The sequence below is a fragment of the Ornithodoros turicata genome, chromosome 1 (assembly GCF_037126465.1).
Source record: "Ornithodoros turicata isolate Travis chromosome 1, ASM3712646v1, whole genome shotgun sequence".
Taxonomy (NCBI): Eukaryota; Metazoa; Arthropoda; class Arachnida; order Ixodida; family Argasidae; genus Ornithodoros; species Ornithodoros turicata.
Window position 1 is genome coordinate 17,114,307 of NC_088201.1, and position 16,132 is coordinate 17,130,438.

General features: G+C 44.7%; 1 protein-coding gene and 1 long non-coding RNA gene across 7 annotated transcripts in view; one reads left to right on the plus strand and one right to left on the minus strand.

Moving 5' to 3' along the window:
* Positions 1 to 16,132, plus strand: part of LOC135377548 (uncharacterized) — a 156,761-nt gene that overhangs the window by 117,811 nt on the left and 22,818 nt on the right. The window lies entirely within an intron of this gene.
* LOC135377543 (protein slit-like) overlaps positions 1 to 16,132 on the minus strand; it is a 268,615-nt gene that overhangs the window by 34,663 nt on the left and 217,820 nt on the right. For all 6 annotated transcript variants that reach the window (XM_064610052.1, XM_064610053.1, XM_064610051.1 and 3 more), the window contains exons 13-14: positions 14,496 to 14,567; positions 10,615 to 10,686 (exon numbers count right to left, since the gene is read on the minus strand). In XM_064610052.1, the coding sequence (XP_064466122.1) occupies positions 10,615 to 10,686; positions 14,496 to 14,567 (144 nt within the window). The remainder of the gene's footprint in view (positions 1 to 10,614; positions 10,687 to 14,495; positions 14,568 to 16,132) is intronic.

A 16,132-nucleotide genomic window follows, 5' to 3' on the forward strand; every position in this document is an offset into this window, starting at 1 on the left:
CCCGAAACTAAGAATTGCAACATCCACTATGAACTGTGACGCATTCAATCCGCACGTGGAAGGTCACTGACTGCCCTTTAGTCAGGTCAACTGACCTTCAGTGGGGTCAGTAAACTGACACATGCCGATTGAGTGCGTCACCGTTCAGGCGAGCGTTGGAATTTCTTAGAGTCGCCAGTCGCCAACTTTCTTTCTGCCAAGTGCCAACACAGAACACACACTAGATTCTTTTGTAAAAAGTAATGGGTAATGTTATTGAAATTACTGCTCAAATGTAATTAAATTACATTACAAAATACATAGCGTCAAAAGTAATTCATTACTGTAATTTCATTACAGTAATGACATTACTACCCAGGTATGGCGCGGTGAGGCACGGAAGAAGCGCGCTGCGAAGGTGGCGTGATGCGACGTTGGGTATCACGTGAGGTGTGGTGATGCAGGTGGCGGGAATGGAAAGCACAAGACGCCAGGCCTTTCGCGATGGCTCCGCCGAGAAAGGTTCTTATAGTGAAGGTTCTTGTCTTGTATACTTGCAATATGAACTCGTTCTGGTAAGATTGTAAACATTTCTAACAACAACAACAACTTTGCTTGAAGATGATGAATGGGGAGTTTCATCGCCAGAGGCGATACTCTACCCCATTGCTGGTGGTGATATGTGGAATGAAATAATGAGCCCCTTCACAGTTAATGTATGCCAATTTGCTCAAAGTTAACGGTTGCGTTCTCTCTCTGAACCAGAGCAAGGCCTTTAACAGGGTTTCGCATTCCCTTTTATTCCGCCTGTTTCATAAGTATGCATAAGCTCCGATATATCACACGAATATTCCAGTTTGTTTGTATCGCGATATGTCCATACTGTACCGCTGATGCTTTTGAGGACCGTCGATTAAGAGCTAAAGGTGTGGGTGTGGTTGTATCGCGACCGTGCCAAGTGTATTAGTGAAAGCCGACCTATTATTAGCGAGGATAAATGAAGCTACCGTCGCCACCGATGGCCGTGTCGCGTGAGTCACAACTAGGGGAAAGCAATTAGGACTCTCGGACGACGGGAGAACATATGTTCAATAAAGAGCGGCTTGCTCGTACGGGTTAATGGGGGATAATGGGTCCTGTAGATCCACTTATGACTGCAGGCGTAATTGGTTTGGTTTCAAAAAGAAGAAGAATGCAGAGAGGTTAGCCACACTCTAAATTGGGCCGGCTACTGAAATACGCTTAGGGTGGCGGGTATAGCGCACAGCGGTATAGCGACACTGGGGCTTCCCTTGGCTCCCGTTGCTCCAGAGTCTGTACGTGGCTTCAGTATCGTGCCCAACGCAGTGTCTGTCTGAAATACTTTGTGTGGACTCAAGAGTGGCATACTGTATGACTTGACTTGACTGTAGATGACTTGAATAAGAGAAGGACGTGTGTTCTTTACAGGGAATATATTCTCTAGTAGGATGTGTGCATCACGAAAGTGCTGATGCGCAACCGATGTGAACACGTATGCTATAACAATTCGTACGCAAACAGGAATGCGAGCGCACCAGTGAGATCGCGAGCATCAATGTCAAAGCTACAGTAATCACCCTAGAAAGTGAAGCAGGGTCACTGGAGAAATTTCAAATTTTTCTCATTGCGCCGTAAAATATTTTTTATGATAAGTAAAAAAATGAACTGAAATAATCATAGGAAAAATTATTTTGCTTCTATGCACATCCCAACAAAATTGCACACATCTATGCTACGTTGTGAAAGAGAAAAGATACGGTTTGATGTAATAAAAATTTACAAGTGCGAAAGTCAGAGTTTTGTCACGCTCGCTTCGAGCAAGACGCCAACGACTATTTTGCAGTGGCAAATCCTCCTTAAAATCCGCCCCGTCAGCAGGCATATCGGTTTTCATTTCTGAAAGCGCGTATTTGCTTCTTAATTCACTGCTTGGTCCCTTCTTTTTACGTATTACTTTCCTTTCGAGACGATGTAATCCTTTATCGCAGCTCGAAACGGCGTCGCCCATAAAAGATTGAGCAACATAACGACGATCGCATGTTTACAATAAGGGTTAAGTGGAATTCATGGTTATACGGTATAAAGACGCCTGGATTAGAGTGCATTGCTTCGACCTTGTGCAGCCGCTACGCAAAGCGAAGGAACAGTTAAGCCCCTCACGACAGAGGCATTACATAGCTAATTGAGCGTGTACGTCAGGTACAGACAGTAAGGTCAGTACCCACGACAAGATCTTAATTGATGGGGTCTACAAGTAATGGAGTGAAGAAGAAAAAGAAACAAAAATGAAAGGAACGAGAGCCAAAATAACGGTTAATTTGCTGTAGCGGAACTGACGATAAATCTTCATGGGGAGTACTTAACGGACAGACAGGAAGATGCACCATGGGGCTGGAAGATGAACAACAAGCTATTTTCGCGATGGACAACCATTGTTTGGTCACCAAGCGAACAAACAACCCCACGTCGATTAAATACTCCAGTTTCAGACTCAGAATATGACGATTTCAGAGCCAGACTTTTAGTGATGATGATGATGATTGGATTTTTCTGGCGCAAAACAACAAGGGCCATAGAGCACCAAGACTGTGGTAGTGAATGTAACAGTTTTAAATGATTAGGTTAAAAAAAATCTAAAATGTAGCATAAACATTGTTGTATAAATTAAAAGATAGAAAATTACAGTACACTTAGAAACCCAATATCCTAAAAAAAAAGTTCTCGAAGGAGGTATAAGAGGTTCATCACCCAGCAATAGGGCCTGATGTAGTGGCGTGTGATCTCGATAGAATTAATGAAAATAACGACGACGATGAGGTTCGTGTGATGGACAGGCCAGACTTTTAGTGTCGGCGTCGGGACCGTCTGCTCACCAATATTGACGAATGCAGAAAACTAAAGAAAAACAAACCTCGTACACGCTGGAAAAAGAAAAGTGGTGTCGTCACTACTCCTACAGGGGAATAAGTAGCTGGTTTCCAAGAACACTCCCCCTGTGAGTAAAATTCACTCCTTCCAAAAAAGGAGTTCCATTTTACTCAGTTTCTTAGAGGTATCCATGACACAGGTCTGTTATAGAAGTCAGAGGTAACACTATTAGACGCGTTGGTTCAAGCCAATGCTTCTGTAGTGATCGAGTACTCGGCACCTCCTTTGAAATTTTCGTACGGGAGTGCATTTCATGCCGGGCGAGGTGTAAAACATATTTCCATGACATTTCTGACACAGCTGATACATCTGTATACGCACATATGAGCAAGTCGAGGTCAAACCTCGATGGCTGCATCCTGATAGCTCGACACACCGAGGGTGGGAAATGTGAGAAAGAGGAAGGAGTGCGCGATACCTTTTTCTCTTGAACTTGGGTAGTCCCAAAGGACTCCTCCTCTAGCTGGGATGATTTGTTTTTCTTCCGCTTAAGTATCAGCTTTTATTCGCGCTTGCGCCGTAATAACTGCTTAATATTCACTTCTCGACTGCGTAGATTCGTTTTCTGGGAATGTACCTCCGCCTTTCCCGACCGAGCATGTACCGCATGAACTCAAAGCTGAGATTGCTTTGCGAGATGCGACATCGCGCTTCACCGTGACAAGTGTTGCGACACGTCAAGCCGTGCGAGGAAGACAATTTTATCGTCCCAGCCTATCGCACCTCAGTTTTCCGAGTCCTGCCGCTTCGGATCCCACGGGTTTAAAATACCGTTCTCTGCAGATGGTTAGGAACACGTCGCACGGGGTGTGCAGCGTTCAAAGAGCAGAACCTGCACGTCCTTTAAAATGGTTATCTACCTTGAGGATCTCTCCTGGGCACGGCTCTGGATCCAGTCGAGGAACGGTGAACGGGACTTCGCAAAGTGAATGGCAGAACAGGATATGTGCGCGGATAATGCCGATTAAAGCGGAAGATAGGAGCCACGCGGGGACACGGCTTCTATAAAGTGTAAACCTGTTCGCACCGGTTGGAGCAGCACCAGCCCGTCGCATGTGCGTTTCATATTGAACTAGCGTTATACGCATCCATATGATTCTGAGACAGCCGTAATGCAGGATAATAAAGAGCCGAAACACAGGATGATTTGCTGATTCCATGTCAGGCTAGACAGGAAACGACACATCCGTACCTTCTTTGTCTCATTTCTATTTCGTCCAGCAATAGGAGGAACACACGAAATGGCGGAGAGGGAAACAATTGTGACGGGGAAAACATTTGACTAAAGTAATTGCCAAGAACTCTGTTTACGTCGTGGTATAACAAGGGTGCGGGTGAGAGGTATGGCGGCATGGCCTTTTGCATGCAGATTATTATTATTATTATTATTATTATTATTATTATTATTATTATTTTTTTTACATCATACAATAGAACTGTTGCCGTCAACGGGTTGGGTACCGCGTGCCTTTGAGCTTCGGTGCACGTATAGACCGATAAACAACAATGCATACAAACAACAACCGATAAACATTTTCAATGCGCTAGTTTCCTTGGGAATATTCGACAACAGGATTCCTGTGGGGGATATTTAAAACGGATTATGCAGAATGGCTGGTGACAAAGAATGAGGACCTGCTCATATGACACGGTTAGAGACGAGTGGTCAGTCCTGTGTCAGTAAAGAAATGTCCAAGAGCTTCGGCGGTCAAACGTTGCGGGATTCCAGACAATCGGTTTCACGTCAGTTGTTGAGCTGCACTAATATGGTTGGAGTTTCCTAACGCAGAGAGCTGCAGTGGCTTTACTTTTCTTTTCACGGCTTATGTTGAAACAATGGTGCAGAAGTCATTTCTCCGTCTAGTGTTGTCCCGCCCCTATATGTGCATGCTAGCCTCGCATGTTTATGTTCTTTTGCATTTTCTCACAAGCGGTTCAGTATAATTCCAAACACGCTGTCCTAACCGCTTCTCACACAAGTGCCTTTTGGTATAGTTCTAAAATGCGATCGTAAATTACTTTCGCACGACACGTGACATGTCGCACGTCGAAACATGACCAGTTATCAGTGGCAACTCCCTTGATCGCTCGGTTCTTGTTGCAAAACTCACGCTCTCGGACTAAAAGTCCCCCTGTTTCACTATGAGCACTGTCACGCAGAAACGAAAACGGTTTACTCTCTTTCAAGTTCTAGTGTCAACATATTTGACCTCGGTAGAAAGTAACTGTTCCGAGGCTGGAACACACAAACAGACAAACGACCTCTATTGACCTCTTCATGTTCGCCCTGTCCTCGAGTAACTCAGCGCAAAAGATACTTCGTCCGCGCGTGTATCCGTGCGCTCTCTAAATTAATAAGTTAAGGAACTTGTGTGACCCTGAGAGGAAAAAACGAATACACTGTAATCCTTAACTCCCGCTCACATACACAGGCCCGCTACGCCATATGCTGAAAATCGGGAGGAAGCTGCGTCTCGTGCTCGCGAATCTCTTAATCTGCTTATTCCCATCAGGAGAGTTGTAAGCCTGGCAGCAGGGAATGAAACCGTTGCCGAGCCTAATCCAGGGGCTCTTGTAAATCTTCGATTTAGGCGCGTTTTCATTGACTCGGCCAATCTCGATCACCAGCATCAACGAGGACAGGATGAGAATCGTGTATAGCCATGCTTGATAGGGCAGGGATAGAGAAGCTATCAGAGTCACATAGGGGGTAGCAAGCCCGCGAGCTCGTATACATTATCAACGAGTCCCATGCAGCACGGTTGATGAAATTTTGATCATACACGAACGGATCCGCAGAAACGGAGTGCATATCCGCTTCAGTATTAGAGCGTACACTCTTAAAAATGATGGTGGTGGTGGTGGTGGGTGGTGATAGGGCTTGCCGTTGTCGGCCTCACGTAGGCCTCTTAAAAATGAACTTCACCACATAGCACGCTCCTAGCCAACCATCATCCCGGGTGATATCGTTCCCTTCCTTGATTTATTAAAAACGGGAGGCGTACGCCTTTTTGTGACACTTATGCAGAAATGTTAATTGTCACAAAAAGGCGTACGCCCCCCGTTTTCCACAAATCACGTGAGAGAACCATGTCACTCGAGATGATGGTTGGCTTGGAGCGTGCTATGTGGTGAAGTTCATTTTTAAGAGTGTAGGTTAGATGCGAGTAATCTAAAAATTTTGATGTCATATCACGTGCGAGTAAGGACATTAGACAACCGATACTATACCTATGCGGCAGATAAGAGCGTCAGTAGAAGCACACGTAATACCAATTACATGTCGGCATCCGCATTTATGATACACTCTCAAAACAGAACTTCACCGCATAGCACGTTGTGCGCCAACCATTGCCACGAATGATAGGGTTATCGCTTCTGATTTGAAGAGAGAGAGAGAGGCGTACGCCTTTTTTGTGGCAATTATCATATATCGAAATTGCCACAAAAAGGCGTACGCCCCCCCCCCCCCCTCTCTAATCGAATCAGAAGCGACAACTCTATCATTCCTGGCAATGGTTGGCGCACAGCGTGCTATGCGGTGAAGTTCTCGACTGCGTTGCTCTGGAACATTCAAGAAAGCAAGAACGTCCCGCGACGAACCAATACGTCGATGCGAATTATTCAAGAAATCCTGTGGAGATGAACTGAATAATTCATATTTGAGCTTCTTTTGCACATTTTTGCTCAAATCAGACGACGTCCTGTCCACAGACCCACCCGCTTTTCTCTATTCAATGACTTGCACAGCATTTTCGCTGCCTCGCTCGTTTTGATTCCCAATAACATATAGGACGACTGCAGCCGTCCTGTCGACGGCGCGCTGAAGCCAACGAAGCCAGAATATTTTCTTGCCGGAATACGAAGCTCAATAAGAAAAGCAAAATGAATGTAGTCTGTGCATACATATATCTGCATAGTACACAAAACGTTAAATTGCGACTTCAAAAGCCTATTAGACAAAAACACATCACCGCCGTCCTTGATGTTTGCCCTCATTACTGTTCGGCGCAGCTGAACCACAATTGACGAAACAATTGTTTACTGAACTGATATAATTGCAGGATCGGCTTATCTCTGTCTTGAAGAAGGGTAGGGCAGTGACCCATTTAGTGACAAGCGTTCGCACAAACAATGAAGTCCAAAGTATGGACGCACGTAAATACAGTCACTTGGAAGGGTCTAACTAGTCCTGCAAAAAATATTGTGGTGTAGGTCGATAATGTGAGGAAAAAAAAAAGTGCAGAACTTGCTCATGATCCTCATCTTTGATTCTAATCTGATAATAACATTTGTAATCAATTTATCTACAAACGAATATTCCGTGCGTGCGCAATCTAATACATATAGCGCACGTATTTGCTCACTCACATCCGGCTCATGAGAAATAATTATTTCTCCTCATCTAAATGTGTAACGTGGCACAACATACTAACTCATGTTTTCCCTTTTCCCTCCTTCGTGCTGGCCTGCCTCCATCTGTACGTTGCTTATAGCAACAGTTGCTTCGCGGCGCTAACACACACACAAAACACGACTCATTTTTCTGTCATCACCTGTTTTCTGTCTGTTGGTCTTTGACTTATGGCATCTTCGACTGGCAGCCACCGATCGCTCTGAAGCGCGACATCTATCTTCGACTTGTCAAAACGGAGCGCTCTGACAACAGTTTCGACAGTAGTTTCTTTCTTCAATCTTCTTTCTTCCTCCAGCTCGGAGCACTCTGGCTTTGAGCATTGACACCGACAGTGGAAGATACCATTAATGTGGTGATCCATAATGGACACCTACACTCTTAAAAATGAACTTCACCGCATAGCACGCTCCTAGCCAACCATCATCTCGAATGATATCGTTATCTGCCCGGATTTGTTGAAAACAGGAGGCGTACCCCTTTTTTGTGACAATTATGAACAGCATAAGTGTCACAAAAAAGGCGTACGCCTGCTCTTTTCAACAAATCAGGGCAGATAACGATATCATTCGAGATGGTGCTTGGCTGAGCCTGTGAGCGTGCTATGCGGTGAAGTTCGTTTTTAAGAGTGTAGACTATCCACTTGGTGTTGGCGAAGTGCCGTGTGAAGAAGAGCCAGTATACCACCGCACTCCAATCAACGTGGCTTCATAACCTCATTGAGTATCGTACAATACTCAGTGAAAGCTGTGTCCACAAAGATTGTTAATGTCGGCCTAGGACGCATACTAACCCCCCTGTACCCCACTCCTTCCTGCTGTCCTAGCTCTCTCCATCTGTACGCCACTTATAGCCACAGTTGCTTCGCGGTGCTAACACGAAATCAAAAAGATATATATCTCAACATCAGTCGAAAAGCAGAAACTGAAAATCAAACGAAAAAAAAAAAAGAAGAATGAAACGGAAGGGACCGTTCGGTTGCTTGCACTACGCCACATGGTGATTCAATCTGACTATGAACTGATCGAGGCTTCAATAATTATTATTGTTTCGCCTAACCAAGCATGTGTGAGAGAACTGCTCGTGAATTCGCACGAAGTGGCGGGCAAGAAAGACATGTACTGAATAAGTACTGAATATTTCTTTGTTCTTCAGTATCGATTGTGCTTGGGATAATTAGCGGGCGCAAATTAACTACACCTTTATGCACAGCGCGTACAAAGAATAGAGAGATGAGGACGGCTTTAAGTTCGTGGGCCAACGCAGTTATTTTTGCCGAACTCGTCCACAATAAAATAAGGTGCGAAGTAGTGAGCACGTGTTTCAAACCCCATAACGCCGCCGACGCACTAAGCATGTGAGCAAAATGGTTCGCTTCGGCGAATGTACGAAAGCATACACATAATGTAGCCCCCCCCCCCCCCCAATCCAGTGAGAAAGCCAGACACTCCAGGACTCTCGCAGGACGAAGAAAGTGAGAGCGCTTCTCTCATATCCAGTCCACGGAGCTGAGCGAAGTTGTCACAATCGTCTTATTTGTCCTCATTAAGGCCACGCTGGGTTGTCTTGGCAACAGAGTCCAATACTGTACGCGGAGGGAAGGGGACCAGCGGTGGAGGTATTCAGGGAATGTTTCCCGAAGTGATTTCTCTCGCCCCGACGCGTAGCATAGCAACACCCGTGTTTCTTCCTCAACAAAGAACCCTTAAGAAGCGACCCCGTGTATTACTCCACGACACTCCAGGGCATTCCACGGGGAGGGAGACCCACGGTAGTGAGACTGTTTTAGGCATCCTCACACCATGACACTTTCTCGAATAAATATCGCGGAAGACTTAACACTAATGGGCATGTAGTGATAAAAGAGAATGGAACTGGGGGGAACGCAATAAGAATTGCAACTAAGTTACTCCAGATAGCCGGCTGGAAGTCGTTCAAGAAGTAAGAGTGTGCTGCTTTTTGATGTCGCGCCGTTACGCAGCCCCTTGGTAAAGACCTTTGAGAAAATACGTCGGGCACAAAGTCCTTTTTAGTTTTATTTGTTTTTTGTTGTTGTTGTTCTTTTTTTTTGGGGGGGGGAGGCGGGGCGATAGGCAGTGCATTTCCAGTTGTCTGCAATTTAGTATCTTGAATCCGTGTTGTCTATTGCATACCTTCCTCAAAATACATACAAGATTGCACTAAGAACATAAACATCAGTACAATATAGTGCAGTCAGTATTACTAGTTAAATTATCACAGTCTTCTCCTTTGTTGTTTTTACTACTGTTGCTAGCTTATTTTGTTATGTTTGTCTCCCAGACGCTCACGTGTTTGTTTACGTTTCTTTCTTCTTGTCTGCCTACTGGGTTCCACTCGGGCAACATTCTCGCATTTTATATTTCAGTCTAATTCATTAATGGCTACACTGCCTCTGACGCTTTTGCGTAACCGCATTCAACAAGACCTGACGAATGCAAACTAGGAAGAGAAAAAATCAACAACCCGTTCTGCCTTGTCTGCAAAGAAGCTCTGCGTGCTCCGCAAGCTAAACGTTGATACAGACTCGCTTTTCTGTATATTTGCTTGTTGCATACGCACACAGTATTGAAAAGTCGGCACGGTCTGACACGCTCCATAAATAAGTCTCTCGAGTAGAGCCAGCAAAAAACGGCAATCAATTTAAGTATATGGCTGCTTGGCTCCTGTAACGTTCATAGCTTAGAGAGCGACCGCCTGCAGCGAATCTGCGCCGATATTCACAAAGCCGATTCGTATGCGAGACGCCGCAATTCATTACGGACTTTCCAACAGCTTCCCAACACATGTCAGAACAGCTTATAGCTTTAAGCTTCGTACACCGGTACGGCACACTGACGTGGACTCTATATACCTGGGCTGAAATTAACCAAACAAAAACGGTGCTCCTTTTCGTTATGCAGATGCAGCTGCTGCTAATACTCCGGCTGCGCTACGCTTTCGACTAATTACTGATAAATAAATTTGATTAACGACGCTCTCGCAAATCCCCGCGTTGCACAAAGCGGTCCACCACGCTTTTTGCATCTTGTGGAGTGTCCCAAAGGGCCATTTCTCCAGCCTTCTGCTTCATAGGCGGGGCACGGTTTACCCGACTGAGCATCAAATCCGACGTCACGCGTTGGCTACGGCATCTCCGTGAGGGATCTTTCTGGCGCGACACACAGCGACGACTCGTCCTCGCGGGACTCGTCAAAATTCGCAACCAAAGCACTCGGAACTACATCGAAGACCAGGCGGCAAATATGACTTACAGGGTTTGAATGTTGTGGAGCGCAGCGAACGTTCCGTTGGCAAGAGCTTGGATGTTGTTGTCGTACAGGGACCTGTGAAGGAGAAGACGATAGAAGAAGGGTCAGAATTATTGTGTACGGTAAAAACTGTCCGGCGTGAAAGCTTCAAGATCTCAGCGCGTGAGGTCACACGTTGCGCGTTCGCGAATGAATAGCTGTCGCACATTCGCTCATGTTCTTAAGATATAACGTTGTAGTGGATGAGGCAATTAAGCATAGAAGGGCAAAGACAACACAAGCCTCAGAACGCCCAGTTGCAAATGCCATAATTCAATTCTTAAGCTATGATGTCAAAAATAAAGTTGTTGTTGTTTAAGCTATGATGACAAGATGTACCACAAGGGCAGTTGAGCTTGGGTGGTCATTCCGACGCTGTCGTGAGTGACTTACGTTCTTATTTCTCTCTTATTCCTATCATCATCGCCATCAATGCACCGATGAAGTATACAAGCGACGCTTAGGAAAACACGTTAAAAGAACGCTAATTCAAGCAACAGCCAAAAAGAGCGTTTAACAGCGACGACATGGGCGAGAGTCAAGCTTGCAGAAACCAAGAACCATAGGGAATATAACGCTGGGCTTGGAAAGTCATCAGTCATACGGTGTCGCCGCGCTACGTAGATAGTGTTCATATTCGACGCGCCAGGTTAAGCAGTAGAACGGTTCTCTCGGCACAGGTAAGGTGAAATCCATTGCGCTTATTCACATGCGTTGTGAGGAGACCGTACAGTTCAATGATGGCAGTTGAAGAAAAGGCCTTTTCTTCATGCCTCACGATTCAATCACCTTTGCTTTTACACTATTGCAAGTTCATGACATCCATAGCCTACTCAAGTATCGAGTCGCGCTGCTTATGCACAGATTATACTACGTCATTCAAAAGCCGTGCCGTCCTGTACACTCTTAGAAATGATGTATGCACATTACACCCATCCACTCCCAAGACTAACTTCGGGACGTTTTCCCGTGTTCATTATCGTTCTAACGTCTGTAATTCATTGCCGGTTAAACTAAGAAGTATTCAAGGTCCACGTACATTTAAAAAAGAGCTTACGCTTACCCTTCCATACAGCCGTACTCTTACAACACATGCTCCTTAACCCTGTACACCTTCTACATTGCTACATGGTACGTTTCTGTATTTATTGAGTTTTGTATATTGTTTACTTGCTTACTAGGATTGTTCTCCACTTGACGATTATTCTTTGAATATTTGTTAGCTTCCGGGACTATTACAGGGCTTGCCCTAAAAGTCCCAATTTACATACTTTCTACTTTTTGTCTCAATAAATTATCCTTGATCCCTCAACTGCCATCATTCAATTGAAGTATGCAACTGGGCGTTGTCAGGCTTGTGTTGTGTTTACTACAGCGGGACCCTAGTGTCTGCTTCCAGGTGCTCTCCGCTTTGCTTCGTTCCGTGGAACCAGTGCTTCTGCTAGTTCTGTAGAGCGACGTATCTTACCACGGTATCCTTGCCATTCTGCGACTGAAAATTATGTCGTAACTGGCTAAAGGCTCGAAAGACTCGAAAAACGTCTTGGACAGTACAGTCATATTATATGTCCCATGCGTTGTGCGTCGTGAGATCGAAATTCCGGTAGCATCCGGTGAGCCCAACACACCTTGATCGGTTCGTCACACCCGAGTTAGGAGCACAAAGAAGGCCGAAGTGCTATCTTGGGCAGCTCTCTATCTACTCGCAAGTAGAGCGATTAGCTGGAAGAGCCTGCCAATGCAAGCTGCGTCGAGGTATATTTGCGGACAGATTCGCGGACTCATATGGCCCAGAAGAGAAAGGAGCAAAAATTTAGAGCGGCTGTAAACGTCAGTCGCGCCCCATGTCCGACTCTGGAAGCACACACAGAGAGGAGCGCCATCCAAGCGAAATGTTAGGGGAGCCGATGTTTCGGAATGAGGTTTCCTGAGCTTCTGTAATTGGTTTCTCATGTTCCTTATTTCTAGTATGAAATACAGTAAAATAAGTAATATAAAAGTAAACTTTAATAGACGAGAAATGGAAGACAGAGACAAAACTTCAGTACGTATTTTATTGCCACACGTATGTTATGAATGGTTATGACGTCACTCAAGGGGGGATATTTTGATCCATGCATTTTTGAATATGGCTGCTGCAGTCCGCGCTTTTTCGACGCACGTATGAGGTATCTGCATGTTTTCTGTCCGATATTTTTTATGCGTATTTTTTTTATGCGCGACGAGCGATTTTATGCGTATTCCCTAGTATACCCTATAACGCCGATAATTCTTATAACACCAAGGTGCAACACAAAACCAAAGAAGCCCACACTGAGATGTTTACCGTCACTGAAGAGAAGGAGCAAGGCGAAGAAAACCTAGCCTAGGTTATCTACCAGCACGGTCTGCGATCCCATTTTGCCTAAGTCGGTATTTTACTTCCTATTCTATAAGTTCTCAACGAGGTTGACAGCGTAGAGCATCACTCATTAACAAAACTACATAAGATCCATATGGCCGATATTGAATATCAAGGATATTTAATGGATTGACATTGAAAATTCATGTTTGACTTCTTCCCTCCATGGAGGATAGATAGGGCCCTGTGCCTTAGAGTAAAACCCGTTTTTACCCCCCGATTTGCATCATCACCACTTAGGGTAAAACCCGAAAAAATCGGAAAACAAATTCTGCATAGTGCCAATCCAGCCACCAATATTTGAACTGGAGATCGCGAAACACTGTACATTCAGCACAGCTGTTCTGCATCTCATGTCAACCTAAAATGCGAGAAGCTGCTGCTGACGATGATGATGATTCGGGGTTTGGGGACGAAGCCCCACCCCACCCCCCAAAAAATGCGAGAAACATTCTTATTTTATTTACCACCCGATATCTCCCGATTTTACGGCTCCTGAAATAAAACCAGATTTTTACCCTCGATTTTCAAAAACGCAAAACCCGAAAACACAGGGCCCTAATGGAAAGATGGATGAGAAATCTCCCAAGAACGTTTTCGACTAACAAAACAAGGCGAATAAATCGACTCCATTCGGCAAACGAACGAAAATGAAAGGGAGTGATCATCTTGTTGCCAGTTGCAAGTGGGTGAAGTGACCTCATAACTCCTGAGAGCTTCGTAACGTCGAGGGGAGCAATAAGGGTACGAATATGCGCTGTTCAATTGACTGTAAATTACCAAGAACGAGATGGTTTTATATTTTGACTATACAGCAAAACGCAGGAGACACTCCCGCCGAAAGGGATTCGAACGGGGAGAGGGATTCCAATTGGGGGACGGAGACCTCGCTTTCAGAATATGTATTATGCTGCTGCAGTCAGACCTTACAAGGCCAACTCAGGCAATCATAGCGGAGAGCTAAGGAGGGACTTACTATACCAAATACCTCCAGAAACATAATAATATAGTGTATTAAGTTTCTCGAAGCAGTGATTGGACTGGATACATCATTTTTGAAAGACGAAACACACATATTCTGTCTCACCGTGTATTCTTCTTCAGGTTGAATACCACCAGCAGGTTGTCGAAGTTACCAGAGAGTATAATTTCTAATTCAATTCGGGATGTCCATGAACAATCGGGCTCTTTTTCAGTAGAATATTTTGGCAGACAATACATTTCTTCAGAACTCAGTAGGAATAATTGGGAAGGGCGTTTCAAGGCAATTCTGGACTGTCCGGGTGAGAGGTATGTACTTGTACTTAAGCAATCAAAAGCAAAGAACAAGGAACGTGCCAGATTAGCAGCCCTATAAATATTCAAATCTGCGATCGCTCATGCGCTATAAATGCAAGCAGATAAAGCGAGTAAAAAACAGACTAAAAATTAAATGCGTACTCACAGCAAATTCAGGTTGTGGAGGTCCCGAAATGTGTCTTTCCGGACACACAATATCTTGTTAGCGTTCAGCAACCTGCAGGAAGAAAGAAGGATTTCTTTATACTAAGGTTCATAGAACAAAAACAAAACAATCAGATGTAGTTCTTCCTAAGTAAATACTGTGAAAAACAAAAACACACCGTTCGGCACACACAAACAAAGGCACAAGGCCACGTGACTGTTGAGGCTATTTTGAGGATGGCTGCATTAACATGTCACTAACGTATTCAAGACGTCTCCAACAGTACGCGACAGTCTGCATCAACCTGAAGCTGGAGGTTTCGTTCCTCCGTCCTGCATGCACGTTAAGCCAACTGCTCCTGTGAGACTGATACAACTGGCTCGATATCAAGAGCGAAATAAATTTCGCCTGCTCTGAGGCAACGTTCGATTAGTGGTTAAACACATCTAAGCACCTTGAATGGTCATCTACCAATTAAAAAATCATGCATGCGTTTGACGCAAGACAGACATGCACCAGTTGAACGAAGCTGACGTGTAGGAGCTAAGACAGACTGACAAACTGTGAAGAAGACGGATGATCCCATCTTACACTCGCTAATGAGAGCAGCCCTCCCTGAAAGAATCTTCTCGTGTGGCCATTTCAGTCAGAGAAGAATCCCAACTTCAAAGTCGCAATACTGCCTGTGGTTTCCACGGGCATGCATACATTTCAGATTTCTCAGCAGTGACGCTGTCTCAGACAGGCAGCATCTAAATGTATGCTCTTCCACGTGAGGCCAAACGAATCCCAGGAACTAAAGATTTCGGTCATAGAGTTGGACCGCCATTCACTGACGTGTAAATGACGAAAGAGTCGTTCAAGAAGAGGAAGAAGAAGAACAAACCCAAGTCCCTCTTTCGAGTTTCCGAGACGCTTCGCTACCCACAGTTTGGGTAGCACTTGCGTGACAAATTTAGAAAAATAAAAAAAAAGGCAGTGAGAGCAGCACTGATGCTATTTTTGCGGGCGGATTACACGGCCAGGCGGACCTCTTGTGGGAAAGAGCATGTAACTATTGGACGAACAATTACCCAAAAATTCATTCAGTAACCCTTTCGTTAAATTTTTATTTTCTTATTTTTTATTTTGTTTATTTTTTTTTTTTGCGAAAATGAGAGACAGCAGAATTGGAGGCGACCATTATTTGAATCCACCCTAGAAAATCCTGATACGAGCAGGTGCATTGAGATATAAATCGCCAGATTTGATTATGCAAATGAGGCGAAACAAGAACTACGCACTTCTCGAGCGCAAAAAATAGTGAAAGGGCTTTCGTGTGGAGGGCCACGTGTTTTGTAGCGATTGAGCTGACTGGAATCGACGCTGATCTGTTGGGTAGATAGACCGCTTTCCAGCCCAGGTAAGCCGAAGCGACGTCGTTTCTGCGCTCTAGCAGTGCGTAGTTCCGGCTTCGTCTCATTTTCATACTAAAGTTTGGCGGCTTATATCTCAAAGACCGTGCTCGCTTTTTATATCTCAATCAATCAGTCAACGTGCTCGTTTCAGGATTTTTGAGAAAGATGGTGGGTTGAAATAATGCTTGCCTTCAATTCTGCTGTCTCGCATTGTCGCGAAAACGTCAAATTAAAAAAGTT